This window comes from Dermacentor albipictus, chromosome 2 (assembly GCF_038994185.2).
Source record: "Dermacentor albipictus isolate Rhodes 1998 colony chromosome 2, USDA_Dalb.pri_finalv2, whole genome shotgun sequence".
Classification (NCBI taxonomy): domain Eukaryota; kingdom Metazoa; phylum Arthropoda; class Arachnida; order Ixodida; family Ixodidae; genus Dermacentor; species Dermacentor albipictus.
The window spans coordinates 199,837,191-199,859,011 of record NC_091822.1 but is presented as its reverse complement, the minus strand read 5'-3'; the positions used below and the strand labels follow the sequence as shown (position 1 = coordinate 199,859,011).

Sequence of the window (21,821 nt, the reverse complement as noted above, 5' to 3'; positions counted from 1 at the left end):
TTCTGCCATCGCCGTTGCCGTGAGGTTCTATATAAAGTCCAAGGGCCATACTATTGCTGCCACATGCCATATGTTGTATGTTCAAGCAAAAGCGTGGAAGGGTGAGCCGGTGAACGTGGCTCACTCTTGCAAGCGCAAGCAAGAAAGGTGGGGCAGAAGCGTGCCCTCTTCTGTCGTGCACAAGCTGTTGTGTTTGTCTCATTACACACAGCACACGATTTTGCACGTTGTGCACAAGGACACCTGACTAGTGGTATAAGTCAGTGCTACACGAATACTGAGGCAGACATAAAGGGTTCATAGAGCATGATTGCGGCCTGGAAAACAGTAGAAAATTACATACTTTTGTTGTTTGCGCATGCGACTGCACAACGTGGGAACAAGCAGACAAAATGGAAGTACATCTCTCTTGCTGCGGTGCAAATTAAAACAAGAACACGCAGACATTCAGCTTGTGTGTTCTGTTATTCCTCTAAACTTGAATTTGTCTACTGAAGCAACAGATTACACAAATTACAGATGCTGCTTTGAATAATTTTCAAAGTCATTTGTTACGAGCGACGTCACAGCAGTGCAATGTACATAGGTAGGCACACTTTCACGACATGCGTCAACTTTCCGGCTGGAAGCGCGGCACCCCTGAGGAGAAAGGCAAAGGGTGTTCGGTTTGAAATTTTAGTTCTTTCCGCTGCACATATCGATGTAATACTTAGCAGACATATCATTAGTGCACATTGTATGCATGGTGCTTGTCAGCTCAAAATGGCCAGACCTGGTGAGTGTCCCTTTAAGCCACTCCTACAGGCAGTCAACAATTCTTAATAGTGCTCAACACCTTGTCATTGCTACCAATATGCCCTCTAAAATAAGTGCAATCAGACTAGGCCTTGTCTGTCACCACTACTGGGGGAATACATAACACTGGGAAGGACTACCTTCAAAAAAAAGCTTCTATAAGGCTATAAGCACAGTGAATGTGGTGTTATTGCAGATGAGTTCCTGGGCAATGTAGACATACTTTGCCACTAATAAGTGAACTTCCGAAGACTAACAAGGATGTATTAACATTTTTATTAATGCACCGAATTTTTATTAGTGCTTGAATTGCCGATGTTTCAATTCATGCCAAATGCAAAACAGAAAAGTAAGACAGCCATTGCAGAAGCATTTGACTGGCCATTTCCTTTTATAGGCTGCACATGGAAATACAAAACGGATGATGCAGTGAACCAATAGCCAGCAGTACAAATTTCAGTATAGATGGCAGTATAAAGTGAAGTCACCAATGCGGCTGATAGAATATGACAGTGATTCACACCATGCTGAGACAGGTGAAGCCAAGAAAGCTTACTTTTCGTAGCACCTTCAGAGTCACTCCCCTGGACGTTCAGAACCTTGTCTTTGAGCTCTGCCTCAAAACGGGCTAGATCAGCATCAAGACGTCTGATGTGTTTATCCACCTGCATATATAGCAAACGCTTCTGGTGTGGTTAAACTGATGACCAGAAGTACTAAATAGGAAAAAATTTGAGACCGTCATAAAAACACCAACAACATCTACTGCCTCAAATAACCACCATTTCAACAAAAAAAAAACTTTCCAAAAGCACAAACTTTATTTATGTGTTTAGGGCCTTCTAAAAGTGCATGCCACAATGTTAAAATAAAGCTCCTCCAAGACATTTCATGTCAACCTGCTGTCCCAGACAGATTGTACTAAGTACGAGATTACAAGACGTATGTTGCAGACAGGTGAGATGTATGGCATGTGCTGAAAGCTGTTTTGAGCAATTTAATATGTTTGTGTGATGCTTTGACCCTGTGTGTTGTTCAGTGGCCATGACATTGCACATCTGAGCATGAAGTCCTGGGTTCGATTCCAATGAGGATGCAATGCAAAGGTCCTCGTGTTCCTCGCTTTAGGTGCTTATTAAAGAACACCGTTATTGTGGAGCACAATCCTTCATAACTCACTGGGCCTCATTAAATTGTGATCCCAAACTGTCCAGTACTGTCTGAGACACTGCATACACAATGCTCATTGTGTGAGAGCGCCGCCACTGGCAGCACAGGACTGTCAGGGACAGACAATCAACGAGGCCCACTGAGCAGTTTCGGGATACCGACACCACAACCTAACTTTTTAGCTAATTAGTGTAGGTCAATCATGCAAAATCTTAAACATTTCATACAATGATACAAGTGTTGAAAAATGATTTCCCATTACAATTACTCGTATGAAATAACACACTCCTAAGGCATATATTTAAAGAGTACTGCAACACACTTAAGTGTAGAATATGACTACACATTAAACTCACACTTAAGACAACTTTAAAATTCATTCATTTTCAATCCACATTCACCAAATGCCTTGAAGCTTCTGCGTGTAGCTTAAAAATAGAGATTAGACTCAGACCCAGACATTTGAGTGATTCGTCATCTGGCAGAAACAAAACAAGCCAATGCCTGTGGATGCTGCTCGTGCTCAGTGCACCTTCTTTATTTCCAGCATACTCCCAGCTCGACAAATATATAAGTTCTCGAGAAAGAACACTTTTGCACAGCCTCAATGCATACATCGGGCGCTAGCCGCAGCATGCTAAACTAGCATAGTGAGGGAGTCCAACTGACGGCCGGAGCAGCAGCCTAAGTGGCCACCTGAACAGTGATTTGATCTGACGATCAATCGAGGTGATGACCTGAGCAGCGATCCCTGCGTTAGCTTGAGGTAGGTCTTGGTCCTCGAACTAATAATATGATTCCTTTTGGCTGTGGGGCACGTCATAAGCATTGTAATAAACCTGACGCTGTCTTATTGCACTCGCTTGCATTTTCACTCGTTGCTGTATGGGCAGTGGCCTTCCACCGTAGTCACCCTTGTCCTGCAAGCACGACCTGTAGTGGCTCAGCAGCACATTTGCGCAGTATGTTTATCGTCACTTGTGTTGAATTTCTCTGCTAAGACGTTGTGCGTCGACATTCTTTCCACAAGGGCGGCACTTGTACACCTGCGTCTCAATGTAGTTGCACAATGGTGTGCTCATACTTGTCGTTGAATAACCGTTCCGAGTGAATCAAACCATCATTGGCAATGGCCTTGAGCGTTTGTCTACTATACTTGCACAGCCTCATAGGAGCTGAACATTTCTTGCCCTTCGCAATGCTGCTATTGGAGTTGGCTTCCTATGCATGTGGCAGTTGCTGTAGGCTGCGTTCCCTTTTCAGCAACCACATTACTCTTGGGGCTCTTGAGGATGCCTCTTTTGTCCTTTGACGTTCCCTTGTTCTCTTTGTCCACTAAATTAAATTCTGGGGTTTTACGCAACAATAATACAATATGATTATGAGGCACGTTGTAGTGGAGGACTACGGATTACCTTCGACCACCTGGCGTTCTGTAATGTGCTCCCAGTGCACAGTACACAGGCATCTTTGCATTTTGCCCCGAAGAAATGGCCACCGAAGCCAAGATTTGATCCCACGACCTCATGCTCAGTAGTGCTCTAGCCACTAAGCAACCACGGTGGGAACTTGCCTTTCTTCTGGGGCATAGTGGCGACTTGTTTCCTTGACAGCAGCAGCCTCACATGAAAGCTCAGTGGCTAATGAACAAGCTGTGGCACTGTCCCTGGTCATTTGATGACAAGCAGAACTTTGTACTGGTTGCCCTCCTCAGTAATGTGATGGCCAAATGGTTCTGTTACCCGATTGTCTCGTCCCTGTGATTCAGGCACGTCTCATCTACTGACTGCATTCAGGTGCCCCATCGAAGAACTCTCCACTTTCTATGGCGCATCATCTATGGGAGCTTCTCCAGTGCCAGAAAAAGATGTGTTTCGTACAGGTGAAACTTGGGAGAAGTTGTGGTCCATCTATCCAAAATGAGTTCCCACTGCTGTAACTTGCGCCAACCTTCAACTTACCTGTAAATTCCAATAAATATTGGAGCCAAGGATGCTTACCTCGTTTTCTCATAAAGTTGCAGCCTGAGGGCTTGCATGGGTGTGAACAAGACCATGGCATGTCATCATGGAGATGACGGCAAATCAGTTCTGCGGAAGCCCACAAGGTGAAAAAGAGTATACGAAAAAAAAAAAAAAACTCTATTGGTTTCCTTTGAAGCTCCATGCAACAATTCAGGTGGATGTCAACTTTGCCTTTCACAGAGCTGATCTTACCATCTGCTGGTGGACTAGTCACAGCATATATTTTCGATATTTGTGGTAGTTAGTGTGCTGGCTTCAGATTGTGACTGGAATGAGCTTATACGTAATTGTCATAGGACGTCGTGTTCTCCCAAAGGTTAATAGGTTAATGTGTTCACAACCCACGCACAGGACATTTGAGGAATCCTGCAACGGCCTGCTGAACGAAAGTACACTGGCTTCCTATGTCTCGCTGGTGCCCACGCTCTGTTGGTCTGAAGGAATATGGGCAGGAGTCCAGTGCCGTTCGCTGATATGGATGCGACTCTAGGTAGCATGTTTATGCAAGCAGACATGCGGTCTTGATGTGTCAATGGCAGAAATGCGTTGTCCATACCCCCCCTCACCCCAGACTGGCTTTGCACAGAAGTGGGGATGTCGCACAGCGATGTCAAATGGTGATCAGCACAGCAGGTGGACTGGAAATTTCTGGCTATCCAATAGACACTCGCTAGGTGGTTCCACTTGGTGCAGTGGAAGCAGCACATCCGCACTTGTAGGAAGCACATCCGTACTTTCACCATGTGGTCTGACATGCTAACAGCAAGCAGGGCCGTGTCTATAGCGATCTTACTCCAACTAAGGGAGCCGTGACAAAAGGTGGGCACAGCTACAGAAGTCAGGATTCACATTGATGAGGCAGCTGGTTCGCAGATGAGCTGGTTTGGTCTAGGCAGCTTTCTTCCCTGACCTCAATTTGAATTCGAAAAAAAGTCATGAGGTCTTTTACTTGCCGAGCCTTGTCTGCTGGAAATGCTGCTGTGTCAGCGTGTTTTGACAAAGAAGCCTACTTCAGCTGCTGCCGGTACAGGATACCAAGGTCAGGTGGCAAGATTTTCATTAGCGCACAGTGCAGAACAGTGGAGTATTCATCTGGGAAAACGCCAAGGGCCTCCGGTGCATTTATGCAGAACATTATGTCATCATAGAAATCCCAGAGCCTGTTGATGTTGGTGAACTACGAACAGGTGCCATCGCTAGCAGGTGGTCCAGATGGGCATCAACCAGCATGTTGCTATAACCAAAATGCTCAGACAGCACCCTTGACGGCAACGTCAATAGTTTGCGTCAGTGATGTAGAATCCCTGAATTGCCATCTTATCTGATGTGGTCACGTACGTCAGCAGATATTAAAATTTGTCGACCTTAGATGGCATTGATCTTATTGATGTGTTCATCCTGGATGGAGTCATTGCCCTGAATGCTTGCCCGATACTGGTCCCAAAAGCTTTGCCGCTTGCGTCACTCCCCAGAAAAGGTCGGTATGTGCCACTTGGGCAGGGCGATGCGGATGCTACCTACACACCCGGAGCTCCAGGTGAGGCACAAGGGCAGCTGTCCATGGTGTCACTGCAAGCGGTGCTGTAGTATTTGGAGTGGAGTTTAGGTAGACTCGAAGGGCCAGCGGACGCAGTTCGGTGGCGAGGTGCACGCTTGTCTTGGTGAAACTGACCTTTTGCTCATATTCGAAGGCTGTGGTCAGGCTTACCTCCATGTCTGCATCCATGAGCGTGTCTTTAATTGCGCAGCTGAACTCGATGAGCTCTGCCTTGCTTTGCCAAGAAGTGTTCTCAGCGCAGTTGCAGCACACACACAGCTGCAGTCTGATCTGCTAGAAGGGCATCGAGCATAGAAATGGCCTTGATGATGACCTTCCAGACAAAGCCACTCTTGCTAAGGAGTTGTTCCATTGTTGGAAATTGAGGGCCAGACAACAAGGCGGATTTTAGCATCACTTGAAATGTAGCTAAAAGATGAGGATTAGACCTGGACCAGGACATCTGACTGATTTGTCATCTGGCAGCAACCGAGAGAGCCAGTGCCCATGGCCAACACTCACGCTTAGCACACCTTTTTCTTTATTTACAACATTGCACTCCTAAAACAGTATGCTCCTCGAAAAATACCGCACTCTAAAAAAATATTTTATTCTTTGGGACTTATCTCATCCCCAAACAATAATCGTCATCAAGTCTGCATGCCTTTCCTTTCTGTTACTCTGTGCCGATGGTACTAAAAATTAAATTGTGGGATTTTACATACAACAACCATGATATTATTAAGAGGCGTGCCGTAGTGGGGGACTCTGGATTAATCTTGACCCCCTAGGTTTCTTTAACTTGCACTCAATACACTATACATGCGCATGTTTGCATTTCACCCCTATCGAAATTCAGCCATCGCAGCCAGGATTCGATCTTGCACCCTCGGGCTTGCACACAGTACTTCCAGGTCACAAACGGTAAGCGTGTTATCAGTGTGACATAGCATTTTCTACGGGAAAGTAGCGAGCACAGAGCTTTCAAGAAAGGAAATGCAAGCAAGGCAGATGACAATTATTGTTTGGGCACAAGATTTGCCCCAAAGAGTGTAAACTTGTTTTAAAGTGCAGTTAGAGAACACCCTTTCATGTTTCTCACATTCTTGAGGACATATTCATCTAAAGCGCACTACATATTAATTTGTATATAGTCCATTTACATCCTAAAATTTTAATAGATATTCCCTAAACTGCATTTCATGGGCTTTGCACTCATTTAAGTTTTAAAAAATGCGGACTGAAAAAACTTTATTTCGTACTTCCTGTGCTCCCATGTGGCATACTGATAGAAGGCAATCAAGAGCAAAATGATGGTGATAGTTACTGCTGTAGGTACTACCAGAGTCGTGAGGTGCTTTTGACTTTACTCTGACTCATTACAGTGGCTCATGGCTACTGTCACCTAAACCAAAGGTGGGTGAAGAGAGCAAAAGGAAGTCCGCATATGAAGCACTCAACACATGGCTGTTCCATTGAACATAGTCTTTCATAATATACACCAACGTCGAAGATGAGCATCACTTCTGTATTCTAAAAAAGATGTTAACTCAAGAACCATTTCATATTAGCACATACAAATGTGTGGCTCTCCACACAGAAGCTCACTGCATTTTAACTTTCCAGCCCAGTGCTGGAGTTCCATATAGGGTTCCAGAAGCTCACTGCATTTTAACTTTCCAGCCCAGTGCTGGAGTTCCATATAGGGTTCAACGAGATTGTGCACCAAAGAAAACAGTGCTGAAAGGAGCCCACGCCATGTTTCACATGAAGCCATTGATCAGCATGCTATTTGACAGGATTGGAACTGTGAATTCTTTGCTTTTAAACAGTCTTAAGTGGCAGCTCTTTTTGCCTGCTTCCTCAAACTTTGCACCTGGCTGGGTTTCTTGTCTCTATGCAATGCTATACTCAGTTTCATAAATAGCAGGCAATGCTACGAAGGCTATAGAGTCTTCTGTTAGTGTTCGCATCCGCAACCAAAAAAGTTGTGTGTCACATATTAAAGATATTAGGTATGTGCCACATAATTTAATTAAATTATGGGGTTTTACATGACGGAACCACGATCTGATTATGAGGCATGCTGTAGTGGGGGCCTCTGGAATAATTTGGACCACCTGGGGTTCTTTGACGTGCACCTAAATCTAAGTACACGGGTGTTTTCACATTGCGCTCCCATCGAAATGCGGTCGCCGTGCCCGGGATTGCATAATTAAATGTGTCAATACCTCACATTGATTTTTTGAGAAATCAGTGTCTACTTGTACAGTTCCTTGTTCATGGAAACGGGCTAGGGTCATTTCATTGTTCAAATCTGGGCAGAAACAATCTCTTCTAAATTATAGACTCATTTCTTTAACTTCTCATACATGCAAACTCCTTGAACACATAATTTATGAACACATTATCACTTTTCTCGAGTCTAAGAACATTTTATGCAGCACTCAGCATGGATTTCGTAGTGGTTTTAGCACAGTGACTCAATTAACTGAATTTACACATGACATCAGTTTTGCTCTTGATTTAGGTCACCAAGTAGATGCACTCTTCATTGATTTCTCCAAAGCATTTGATACTGTACCACATCCTAAACTATTACATAAACTAAGCCTTATCCTTAATAACCCTCTTCTCGTTGACTGGATCCACAGTTTCCTTTATGATCATTCACAGTATGTTTCTTTTAATTAATTCAACTCTACTGACACATCAGTATCTTCTGGAGTACCCCAAGGTTCTATTTTAGGGCCACTGTTTTTTTACTTTATATTAACAACATTCCAAACTCTTCTTCAGTAAAAATGTGGCTTTACGCTGACGACTGCGTTCTCTACAATGTCATTTCTACACCTAACCATCCTAACACTCTGAATCAATCTTTTATAAGTTTTTGTGAATGGTGCGAACTCTGGCAAATGAACATTAACTTTAAAAACACAGTCGCCATATCCTTTCACAAGCATGCTAATTGCTCATATTTCAATTACTTCTATAAATCCACTTTTCTGCAGCGCACATATGATTATAAGTATTTAGGCCTTTTTTTCACTCCAAGGTTATCCTGGTCAGAACATATTCTAAAACTTCCAACAAAGCACTAAAAAAACTTGGTTACCTAACCCGAACCCTACGTGCTGCCCATTAACAAACTCATTACATACAAAACTAAACTCATTACATACAAAACACTTGTAAGACCTATTCTTGAATATGTGGCTACCATATGGAACCCTTACAAAATTTCGGACATCCCCAAAATTAAATCTGTTCAGAAAAAGGCGGTTCATTTCATATACCGCCGTTATGACAGAATCTTTTCACCGTCATCTCATCTGCATATGCTCGGTTTAACCCCTCTTTCCCACCGTCGTCACATTACTTCTCTGAAATTTCTACACTCTCTATTTAACTCTGCTTCACCTAACACATATCTGACCCATGCAAAGCCTCTAATCACAAGAAACAACTATGACTTAAACTTATCTGTCTTTTTTGCTCGCACCAACACTTTTAAATACAGTTTTTTTCCTAGGACAATTGAACTCTGGAATGACCTGCCTAGTTCCATCCATTGTTTACCACATAAAGAATTTGGGGATGCTATTGAGTGCTCCCCTTAGCCACGTTATTCACATATACTTCTTTTGTACAGAGATTTGTATTTTCCACATTTTGTATTCACCCACTCCTGCAATAGCCCTTCTGGGCTGCAGTATTTCTAAATAAATAAATAAATACATGTGGAATTAAGTCTCATACTTCAAAAAATATTACATACTTAACATGTGAAAGGCGTCAAAGATCTAAATCTATTTACCACCAAATGAGTGGAGTAACATGGTTCTGTGATCAGTGGCCACAGCTCATCACGTGTGCTCACGACCGAAACATAGTACATCGCTTATTAGAAGCACAATATATGCAATTCATATGTGATTCGACATAAACCTGCGTCCAAAAGTTTTAGTCGAGATATAGGAAGTAGTTATTTTATACACGACATTGCAGACCAAGAGCTGCACAGCAAAACATGGAGGGCGAGACTTCTACAGTGGCACTCCTTCTGTAGCTTTCGCAGTGTTGCCTGCTCTGCATGAAATGAAGTATTGGGCCTCTCATCAAATGGTGGCACAATGCTTTGAATGCAAGGCATTTTTCGCCTCTCCCAGCCAATTTGCACATGCACTTTTTCTGGCCTCCTCAATAAAAAAAAGGTGATGTGTTGGGTGGAGGGATTTCAACCAGGGTCCCCCAACTTAGCAATACCAATGTCAGTTCATTTGCAGGGTCACATAGTGATGCATTGTTTTACTTTTTGAATAAAACCATTGCATCAAACTGTTGCTGTTATAAATTATTGCTCACACACATGGCATGCTTTCTACATCTGAAACCTCATTAACATTTGCATGAATTTGATGGTGAGAAGGCATGTTAAAGGCGTGTTAATTTTAATCAGATTGCATGAGTGGCACATTTTATACATTCTGGAGTCTATGAGAGCATTATCATTTGCTTTAGACCAAGCTAACATGAGCCGTGAATTTAGATTCCATCGCTGATGGCCATGCCAGTAGCTATCTTAGTGGATTGAATGCTGGTTGCCATTCCGAGCAGAAGTTCGCATAATAAAGAGATAAATTCTTAACTCACACTTTATGGCAGTGTTTCTGGTTCTTCACCATCGCTACAACATAATATAAAGACAGGCAGTGGTTATTTAGGGCTCAGTCAAAATAGAAGACAATGGAAAGCGTGAAAGTGCAAATCAATGCAATTCATAGAAAGCCTGAGCACACAGAGATGTAGTGTGCAGTTCAGTGCTCTCATTTAGGAGTGTGTTAAAAGGAAAAGCAGCAAAAAGCACAATGACACAACACCATGTGCAACTGCAACACAGACCTGCCTTACAAAATACAAAAGTCAAAATTTGCATCTACAGATGTTCAAGTGTACACAAGCAACTTGCCCAGATTGCAGTTCTTGCACAAGCAAAACCCCATACTACGTGCCCAACGTTCAAAGTGCTCATTCAGTATGCCGTGTGCAAGTGCACTGCAACATTTGTTTTGCTTTCCGAGCAACAATTCCAAGCAACTAACAACTTTTTTTTAATCAATTAATCCCTGCATGTCTTACCATTTCGTATGTCTGCATGGCCAACTGAACTTTGTCGTCACCATATTCTTTGGCTTTTTCAAACATTTTTCTTACATTTTCCAAATGTTCTGCCCTTTCAGCTGCTGTGTAATTCTTAGCATTAGTCATATATGCATGTGACAACTTTTCAATGTTCTTCGAAAGTCCCTGCACCCTCGTGTCAAGATCCCGCATCAAATTGAAGTTCCTCTGAAGTTCTGACGGCAGTGTCTCCAGGCCTAAAAAGAAAGAACAAACAATCCACATAAACTTTCATCCTATGCAGAACGCTGTAGCAATCCTTATTTTTGCATATATTTTTAACACACAATGCAAAAAGACTACAGATAAAGAAAAAATGGTACACTGAACAGAGAAGGGCAAGGGAGAAAAAGGGGACAGGGACAGAGACATGAAACAATTGTATAACACGAGCACGTTTCATCCTTTCGCAGAAATGAGAACCCTCGTAACATGAAGCAGCATGTGGCGAAGCTGGTCTGTAACGCCTTCAAGGCACATCATTAATCAGAAACGTCGCAATGTTAGCAAATATGAATGTCGTGCACGACCTGACCTTCAGTGTTTCTACAAAGTACTTAGATCCCAACCAGGAAGAAGGGATAAGGTGCAACAAAATACTGACAGAAACGCTGCTGCGTTTTCACTAAAGTAACTGCAAAAGTTACTGAAATTTCTGCTATCAAGCAGGCAAGTACAGGTAACAGCGGTTCTACAATAGACGTTATTCCGCTTATATATCTATACACATATTCATTTGCAAGACAATGTAGCTGTACAATGTTCTGTCTGTTCGTAACATATACAACCATTGTATGATCGTTAAAAGCCTATAGTAAAAGACAAGAGACAATAAAGCGAAACGAAACGCTTTATCACACCACTACACGCCACCAAAACAACGTACAACCACCTACACATACGAAAATTCTGGACATGAGCGACCTTTGGCGCCGAATACAAGCTACACTCGACGAAGTAAATTCTGGAAAATATTATGAAGCCAGAAAGCACGTACTGTCAAGATAGTGTTCCAAATACACGGCGGTCGCCATTCTTTCATTTCCGCAGACTTTTCGTGATGCCACTTACACTGCAGCTTGCTCATCCACATTCACGAGAACGGAACGTTGTTGTTTCTAGCTAACACCGCGTCTCTAGCTCTGTGGTCCCTAGCGCTACTTTAAACATTTTATTCACGGTTTTATTGGCTTTATTAGAATGTGCTAGAAATGTTTGAAGAGTGTTTAAAACAGCGACCTACGCGCGTGATGTTTAGTCTTAGAGGCTATGCATGGCTATGCCATGGCTACGCTATTATGTACTTGAATAGGGAAGGGGGGAAGTTTGTGGCAGGGTCACAGAACACCTAGCAGGGTGTCGGAACCACACTCACAACAGCGGTCGGAACCACGACCTACTGAACTCCAGACCTGCGCAGATCTCCCTACTCCAGCACGCCTGGTCTAGTTCGCTCCGATAGGGACAGAACATACGAGCGGTAGCGCTTGTATTGGCGGCAAATAAGTAAATTGACGAATATACAGAAGAAAACATATATTTGCGAATGCTTTGCGTTTGAATAGCGAAACTAGAAGAGGAGGAATGGTGCAAGAATTGTAAACAAAGAGCGTAGGTGGCAACTGCAATGCTAGAACGACGGCTTCCCTTTCCTAGCCTCCGTAAGAGACTGGAAAAAATGTTTTAAAAGATTCATAGGATAATCTAGCTTTTTTGAGTTGATTACAGATAGCCTAATATGTCGTAGACGACATTAGGATTTACTGCTGTGTGCCGTCTGATAAAAGAATAGTAAAAGTATTCACGGGTAAGTTTGTTTTTATTGTCGTTGGATGTCTATCTCAATAGAAAGCTTGTAAAAGCGATCCAAGTGCTTTAATACGTGCTGCTCTGCAGGCGTGTCACGGAACTCTTTTCTAACTGTAAAGCTAGCTTTTCTGAGTGGTACGGCGGTAGCATAACGTACGCAGTGAAGCCGTGTGCTGTTAGATATGGAGCTGTTTCCTGCGATTACTTCGAGTTCCCCAGACCACATCGGATTGCAGCACAGCTAATTGAGGAATGCAGAAGCAGGAAAGCGCATTCCAGAGGAGACACGTGCAAACAAGTTTGCGACCCCCAGGTCGTGTGCCGCCGGGATTAGAAGGGGGGCTCGGACAATGAAGCATGAGCAGCCCTCCCCTTCTCCTCGTTAGAAGTGCATTGCCAGTCTGCGAGGCAAGACCGCAGAGAGCCGCCAGGTGTGACACCGCGACACGGGCGCCTACCATTGGCTGAAAGTGGCGTCATCGGAGTGGACTCTCCCATTGGTCAAACATGACGTGACTTCCAGTGCTCGGAGGGTTTATAAGAAGCCTTCCAGAGAGACCTGAGCATTCTGGGACATTCCCTGATTCCCTGATTCACCTCTCTCGAACTTCTTGCCGCGGGCCGCAGCGTCCGAGTTGCTGCCGGCCCGTAATGACTGTACGACTGTTAAATGACTCTCACCTCTCTGTACATAATGTAGAATAAATCCTCCCAAGTTTGGTTTTCATCCCTAAGTCCGTCCCTCAACCCCTACAGTGCGTAATTCACTTTTTGAACTCACGACGCATTCACGGACAACCTTTAAGAGTTAAAATGAGTGGTAATCGTTCTGTCGTCGAACATTACGGTGGTTTCAAGTTTCTAAAGAGCGCAGAAACGAATTTTGCAACGTATACAATGAAACTGCTGTGTACTTTACGAACTCTATAAGCAATGTCATTTATAATAATCTGCTTTAAAAAAGAAAACAATAGGAGCGGCTATATAACGCTATTTAGAGAACAGCGGACTACACGCTCCGACATTTTTTAGGTTCGGGCAGTCAACTGTTGGAGCCAAGTGACCTATCAAAGCCCTCAACGAGAAGAAAGGGGGGTTAACCGAGGGGCCCGATTTTTATTCGTGATTTTTATTAGTCATATCATAAGAAGCCAACAAACACTGACACCAAGGACAAGGTAGGGGAAATTACTTGTGCTTAATAAATGAAATAAAGAAATGATAAATTAAGGGAAATTAAAGTGGATGAAAAAACAACGTGCCGCAGGTAGGGTGGCTAGGTGTGAATACCGGCGGCGCAAACGTGACCCCACAGCGCACCGATGCCGCGGGGCGGCGCTGTTGACCAAGGCGGGGTTGACTGAGGACAAAAACGTACCGAGCCAGATACCAGGAGATAGATTTGGTATGCGAGGCGTGTAGAGAGGAGGAGGAAACGGCGGAACACCTGATACTTGCTTGTAAACAACTTCACCCTGCAGTTGAATCTAACGGGGAACTATTCAAAGCCTTGGGTTTTAAAGACAGTGAAAGTAGAATAGACTTTGAACAGGTAGAAATAACTAAACGGAGGCTATCTGATTGGTGGACAATATCAACGCAGAAGTAAAGGAGTAAATACATAGGTATGCATGCATATAGAACGATTAAAGGCTAGGTGGCGCGCGTCGCCGCCGCCCGATTCAAAGGGTTGAGCCACAATCATCCATCCATCCATCCATCGGGTAACATAGGCGCCCATAACATCCATCCATCCAGCACGCAGCCGAAATGAGCGCCTCGCCTTCAGTGTTCTAGCCTCGCCAGCCTCGCGTCGGCTATTCTAGGCACTATACGTCGGCTGCATCTCTACTACCGAAGTGAAAGTGAGCCCGTTTCGGGTATCGCGCGCTTTCTGCGAGCGTCAAAGAATGAATCTTTATCATGACAACAATGTTATGTCAGCCCACATCGTTACTCCTGCGAAATTTTACGGGCCCAATTCGCACTGTATCGAGATTCAAACGCGTTTCGTCTGTGCGCATTTCGTGAGCTAACTTTGGGTGATAGGGTCTAGTGGAGGCTTCGAAATAATTTCGACCACTTTCGGGTTCTCTAACGCGCACTGACATCATACGGGCCATGGCGGCCGCATTTCGATGGGGGCGAAATGCGAAAACACCCGTGTACTTAGATTTAGGTGCACGTTATAGAACCCCAGGTGGTCCAAATTTCCTGAGTCCCCCACTACGACGTGCCTCATAATCAGAAAGTGGTTTTGGCACGTAAAACCCCATAATTTTTTTTGACATCATACGGCGCGCAGGCGCCTTGCATATCGCCTCCCTGAAAATGCGACCGTCGTCCTCGAGATCAGCAGTCAATCACCCTATGCGTGCCGTAAGACAAACTGCAGACATTACCTGATAACGTCTGGACGTGTTTACAAGCCACTTTTTGTCTGCGCTTGCAGACCTGTAGCATGTCATTTTGACGCTCATATATAAGCAATTTACTATGATTGCAGACGGTGAAGCAACAGATATGGTCATGAAATCGTTTATTTACAAGTGAGGACAAAAATTTACAACACACAAGGTTTCAGTGTTTTCTGTTTCTTCTCACTGCACTGCTGATTGACACCTTTAAGCAAAAAGTGAAACTTTGTGAGGCAATAAAAACTTATAACTGAGGCTGTCAGGGTAGCAGAATGGTCTAGACAACCAATCTTTGATGTTTAACCAATTGACTGCAAAATCTCGGCCACAGCTTTGGCATGCCAGCGTGTTACACTGAATTAAAAATTATGGGGTTCTACGTGCCAAAACCACTTTCTGATTATGAGGCACGCCGTAGTGGAGGGCTCCCGAAATTTTGACCACCTGGAATTCGTTAACGTGCACCTAGATCTAAGGACACGGGTGTTTTCGCATTTCGCCCCCATCAATATGCGACCGCCGTGGCCGGGATTCGATCCCACGACCTCGTGCTCAGCAGCCTGTTACGTTTCGCCTACGACGCGCGGTATAGCCGGCGCGGATGCAACGGACGCCGGGGCTTCATTCAAAGCGGCGGACATTTTGGCCCGTTCGGAGCTGCCGCAACGCCTCCCCGCCAAGCGCGTCCAGGCATGTTTCAGTGCCACGTGTCTTCGTGTGTTCGTGTGTGTGTGTGTGTGTGTGTGCCCACGCTTGTCAAAGCGCGGCAGCCGGGGAGAGGAGCTCCCCAAGTGTGAAGCGAGGAGGTCTGACCGGCGCCGGCTCGGCGGATGCGTCACTACACTCCTCTCAACATGTCTCTCAGCTTGTCCGTGCCCCGCTGTCACGTGTCCTCGTCCCGTGACGTTCCCTCTTGCCCTCAACTCCGAGAGTATAAAGGTAGCTGCCCCCGGACGCCAGGAGAGAGGCTCCGATTTCTTCTGTTGAGCAACGTACGTGCTCTCCCGTCTCTCCACTTCGGTCGACCTGACCGGCCGCTCTTTTGCGATGCTAGAATAAACAAGTTGTTCTGTTAGCAGTCGACTCATGCTTTTCCAGGACCTTCGGATGCTTCCAGTTGTGCCTCAGGCCGCCAGGCCAACGCTACCCTTGGGGCTTGCGACCCATTTGCAACAACTCGTGCCAGCGGTGCGATTGCAATAACGGGCGTCAGCGCTGAGGTTCCAACAAGCCCAACAACATAGCCACTGAGCAACCACGGCGGGTGTTATACTGAATAAACGAGTGAGTTTGTTTTCAAGGGCATTGTCCAGCTTATAGAACGATTCTGAGGGATATAAAAGGCACTCAAGTGCCACTCTTTGGATGCCTCTGGTGGAAGCTCTCTAAGGATATTGCCTTTATGGTGCTTCGCAGTCTTCACAATGTGTGGGAAAAACACTCTTTCTCGCCACATAACCTGCAATGTAATAAACTAGCCGTGCGTCGCTGCGGTGCTCAGCATAACTTTGGTGGTCCACAGCATATCGCCCTCGAATGACGGAATGCCGGGAGGAACACTCCAAAAGAGGCGACGAGACCAACTGCATGAAAGCGGAGGGCGCAGGCCAGCGGGGGAGTACCACGCCGTACATGTCCCTGGTGTAGCAACCACACAGCGACACTCGCTCACATAACACACGAATGCACCGACCGTCCGGGCGACGCAATTTCGCCACGAGTCACAACACACACACTCACTACGTGGTCTTGGGAGGCGAGACTCTCCGAACTGGACCTGGGAAGCCAACTGGCGACCCTCGACCAGGCCCGGCGAGCCGCGATCGCCAGTGGAGCCCTGTCAGAGGGAACCACCCAGGAATAAACCGCGCAACGGTTTCTCCAATAATAAAGTTCCTCCTCCTCCTCCTCCACGCCGTAATACCACGCCGCGAGCAGTAAAGCCCCTCAATCTCCCAAAGTAGCGCCATTCACTTCTCTCCTCCTCCGCTCGGCGCGGCCTCGACGGTGGCGCCGCCGGCAGTGGGCCTGCCGTAGCAGACGACGGCTAACACGCTACGGGAGGAAATCTGCGGAAAAGTTCGTTCGAGTCCTGCGGAGCAGTTTTTTCAATCTAGGTCTTGCTTTGTCAGTCGGTAACTGGCCTTAAGAATGTCGTGTCGGATTTGCGGAAGAAATAGAGAAAAGCACCATTATTCAAGGCGTATTTAAGGCGTAAAGCGCGCGCACGTTGAAAGTTCGTGTTGCTGAAACACGACACAAGCACGCGGTGTGCTCAGACACGCGAGTAATTACCAGAGTTTCAGGTTTTGACAGCGCGAAAGTATGTGCACGTGGTTTCGTAGGTTAATTTACGTACCTGCAGGATGCTTTTGTTCGGCCGGCGCGTGAGAGATTCCGACTGTCTGCGGTCAGCAATGCCTGGCAGCAGGGCCGTTTCTGTTCCGCGCCTTTTACAGATGTACGTAGCTCATGCACAGGTTGTGGTGGCCATGAGCAACGTTTTCACACATAGGCGGTATAGATAATTTTAACAACTTACCAGCATATGAAATCGTTATTTATTTATTACAGTGCAAATGGTTAGAATTTGATAGAAAAGAAAGAAGGAACTTGATGGGACAACTGGAAAGAGGTTCAGAAAATAATTATCCCCCTCCCTCATTGGCACCAGCAACACTTTTGTTGAAGTGCTAATTTTATCTCTGTATACTACGTGCGTCTGTATTCTTTTGCGTTGTAAGTTTTCACAAGGAATCAGTGTTGCGTTAACTGGAACAGTCAAGGCACACAAGACAGAAGAAAAGTTGATTCTTGGGTTTTACATCCCAACACCACGATCTCATAAGGCACGCCATAATGGGGGCTCTGGATTAATTTTTTTTGCAGCTGGGGTTCTTTAACGCACCCCCAATGCACTGGACACGGGCCCGTTTTGACACGGGCGTCAAAAGAAGAGGTTGGAGGAGCCGTGTCACTTAACAAAGCCGCGCGTTCTTTGCCACTTGCTCGAAGTCAGCCCGCCCGATCTTGTGAATCCACACTTTTCTTCGTTTTGCGTTGCGCCCGGCGGATGGTAAAACAAAAAGCTTTTTGCCGTCACTGGGTCTGTTGTGGCAACCGTAGGCGCAGCAGCACGGCATCGCAATTAAGCACTCGGCCCTAACACATTGTATAAAACTACCGCGCTCCTTCAAACCGCCTGCCGTACTTCGTCGCGGAGACCCAAAAATGGGGGTCGCAGGCCCAAGATTGGGGGTCGCAGCGCGCTGGAAAGAAAAGATATACAAAAGCGCGGCGCCTGCTCTGCGCCGGAAAGAAAAACATATACAAAAGCGCGGGGCCCGCTTTCACGTGACACAGATTGGCCAATGGGGGAGCGGAGGAGGCTGGGGCGACAGGAGGAGTGGAGGAGGAAGCGCCTGGGTGAGCGGGGTGGCGGAAAGATCTAAGAATGGCGCTACTTTTGGAAAATTGAGGGGTTTTAGCGAGCAGCGGCGCCACGTTCCCCCTGGTGGCATCGGTGCGCAAGGGGGTCATGCGCGCCCAAAGGAAAGCGCCGCCGGTATTCGCACCTCCCCTTCTAGCCACCCTACCGCAGGTGAGAACCAAACCCACAACCTTCGCATGCGAAGGTTGTGGGTTCGGTTGGGGTCGTGGTCGGAACAGTGTTCGGAACCACGACAGGTCGTGGTCGGAACGAAATCTTTTTCGTTATGATTTTCGTTTCGTTCCACTGAAAAAAGTTACGTTCCGGTTCTGCTCCGGAACGAAAAAAGAAATGAACCGTAACGTTTCATAACGGTTTTGGTTCGCATGCAAAAATTTTCGAAGCAATAAAGACATTGTATTTATTTTTCTCAATAAGTGAATGATAAATCCTAAGATCATGCTCAGTGCCTTATGTCAAGGCGCTCAACGGGTACGTTCGATTCGCCTGCACCACTTGAACCAGTTCGCGAGGTGCTGCACCCTGCCATTCGTTTATTCAGCGGTGCAGCAATGGCGCCCGTAGAACCATGACGTTCGTTTCAAAAGGTGCAGGCATACAGGTGCGAAGCAGCGGCGCAGCAGACGACGCAGCACACGGGCGCGAGCACTGTTAAAACCCCGCTTACGCACGTCTGATCTGTCTACGCAGCTGTGGTGTGTATTTACGCCCCAGAAACCGCTCATACCTGCAGTTCAGGACCTCTGAAACTTACGCACTCTGTGCAGCACATTAGTCTGACGTAGCATAACGCCTAAACCGCATCTGCACGTACCTTTGCATTGGTTTCGAGTGTTTCGCTGGGCCTGCACCTCCAGAATCGAGCTGCACAGTTTCTGAACTTCTCGTGAACCACCGTGAACTGGTTCGCAGTGGTGCAGGCGAAACGAACAGACCAAGCATAATTTCAGAAGCCGTGCGAGCAGTGCATCATCGAGTGTACTTGCCGAAATGTGTGACCGCTGTTCCGATAGTACGAATTTAAACCAACATAAACGGACGATACAACTTCGGTAACGAAGCGTTGTACCCGTATGAAACGAAACGATAACCCTGTGTTTTGCTACGATGCCCAAGCTGGAAAAAGGTCGCGACCATGGCCACGACTGAGCCAACTGAACAGAGGAAAGCACTTGCGGCCATGTAACTGAAATTTTAAAGAATAAAACAAGAGCTTTGGTTCTCTCAATAAGTTCAAAAACATTTATTACAGGAGCCGCATACGGCATCTGAATTTGCAGCGTGGCTTCAGAAGAGACGAGCTTTTTTCGTAAGCGATGGCTTCTTTCTCTCGTGTTTCTAAGCGCGCGGTTCGCATCTCTCGCATATAAATGCATTCGCGTGGCAATGAAAAAGTTCAGTATCTGGCACGCGAGCGCGCACATGTGCTCATGGCAACCCAGCCGCGCAAGACTGGACTTGCTTAACTCGATCGTCTAGGACTTTCTAAAATAAGACCTGCCTGATCAAGGGAAAATGATATGGAGTCATTTGCAATTCTTGCGAACTGTGGCATCTTGATTGTAGGATGCTTGAGGCTCCCTTCCTTAAAGCTCCGATATGTTGTCAATTATGCACTGGAACCGATCGAGTGGAACAGTTGAGCTTTAACTCGCAAGGCTTGCTCACATTATAGTAGGCCACAGCATTGTCTACACAGCCTCTGAAATAACTGTGTTCTATGTCCATTCGCTCAGGAGGGCTTGAAGGACCAGAAGTAATTTCTAACAGCCTAGCCTCAATCTCACTTCGCAACCTAGGTCTGTTCAGGCGATGGACCACTCGAGCGCTGTTCAATGCCTCTTCCACACTGACGTGCAGCATTCCGTTTGCTTTGGACACTTCCACATATAGTGCTGTTTCGATGAGTGCGTATAGAGGCTCAGCAGACGAAATACCCGCGAGAAATTCACCACAATGGGGTGTGACTAATTCCTCCAAACGATCGTGCAAGACCAAAATACCGCTGGAAGAAACATTATACGCCCGTTTATAGTTTATTCCTCCTCCTCCCTTTTATAGATTATAAAAGGGAGGAGGAGGAACAAACTTTATTAGCAGAAATGATCCGACGGTAATATCGTCCGAGGTGGGCGGCGTCCCTAGTCCAGGATGCCGTGGGCCTGAGCCGATAGCTTGTCCCTGCTTACCAATCGATGCTGGTCTTCAGGGCTCGAGCTTGTCAGCTGGGCCTCCCACTGCTCGACTATTAAAAGGGAAACAAGGTCATTATCGTAGGTACCTCCAAGGGGTCTTAGTTGAGCTTGCAGGAATCACATTAAGCGTTCCCTTGTTGAACAGATATTTGATAATATCTAGCCTCGACAACAATGCGACACGTGGTGACTACGTCGTTAGTTGCGAGGCAAAATTTATAGCTTTGTACCTTTCTCTGCCACTTTTGTTTCGCTGGTGATTGTCTGTGAGCTGGTGCTTTGCGTTTCCGTGTAAGTTTCAACAGATAACTTGGGCAATTCGGAAACAGGCGAGCTAGGGCGTCTTCTTTTAGTGTCTATTTGTCGCGCGGTACGACCACAATATCACTGCAAATATTGTTTTCGAAGACCTTGAGGATGTTGTCATTGATGAGGTGGAGGTTGCAGACGGAACACGAGCTTGAAAGCTTTCTGTTAAGCCTTGGTACGGTGCGCTTCCACCGTTGAAGACGCTCAGCATTGCGAGGTGCCCTGAAAAACATGTATATTGTTTTCCACGGATCGCACGGAGTCGCAGCCGCTTGTACAGTCTGGCCCCATATATAGTGGCACGAAGCAGCATGGCATTATTCAAGCAATTGATAGCGCCATGCAACATTAAATCGCGCGCGCAGACGCGAGAAAACGACTACACACACACGGCTGCTGCCCAAACGTGTTAACGACTACTAGGCTGCGCCTCGCCCGGCTGCAGCCGGGTGGTCTCAGTCCAGATTTCTTTCGTAGCGCCCTTCATCTGAACGCTTGCGTAGACTCCGCTTTGTGATACTTGCCTGAAATGAAACGCCGCGCATTCGCAACAAAGCGCCAGTGGTGCCACTTGTAACAGAGGCGAATATCTGGGCTTTTGCACCTCCACTCAACCGCAAGTAAGCGCGAACTCTCGGTTGTGCATAGCGCTAGGTTGCTTGCCGAGCACAGCCGTTCACTTTCTCTTAAAATGTGAGCAGTATCTTATCAGGAGATCAAAACAATGAAATCATTATTGCAAGGGCTGCTTCCGTAATAATGAGTTTGTTTAATGACAAAGAAAAGGAAACTGAGATGTTCCGTGCGCTTCACATTTCTCCGCAAAGCGATGCAATTTCTGAATGAATTTCGATAAATGTAAGGCAAATCTGACAACTAAAGTCTTCGGTGCGGCTTTTAGTATAGGAAGCCTTAGCTCGAGTGCCCCAA

General features: G+C 46.0%; 1 protein-coding gene across 2 annotated transcripts in view; it reads right to left on the bottom strand.

The window, feature by feature from the left end:
* Ing5 (inhibitor of growth protein 5) overlaps positions 1 to 11,966 on the bottom strand; it is a 34,723-nt gene extending 22,757 nt beyond the window's left edge. Inside the window, exons 1-3 of one of the 2 annotated variants that reach the window (XM_065435361.1) lie at positions 11,708 to 11,966; positions 10,669 to 10,907; positions 1,352 to 1,460 (exon numbers count right to left, since the gene is read on the bottom strand). In XM_065435361.1, the coding sequence (XP_065291433.1) occupies positions 1,352 to 1,460; positions 10,669 to 10,907; positions 11,708 to 11,744 (385 nt within the window). In that variant the 5' untranslated portion in view covers positions 11,745 to 11,966. Of the gene's footprint in view, positions 1 to 1,351; positions 1,461 to 10,668; positions 10,908 to 11,606; positions 11,626 to 11,707 lie in introns of those variants that run through there. The other variant, XM_065435362.1, reaches the window with a different exon arrangement.
* Between the last annotated feature and the right edge of the window lie 9,855 nt (positions 11,967 to 21,821).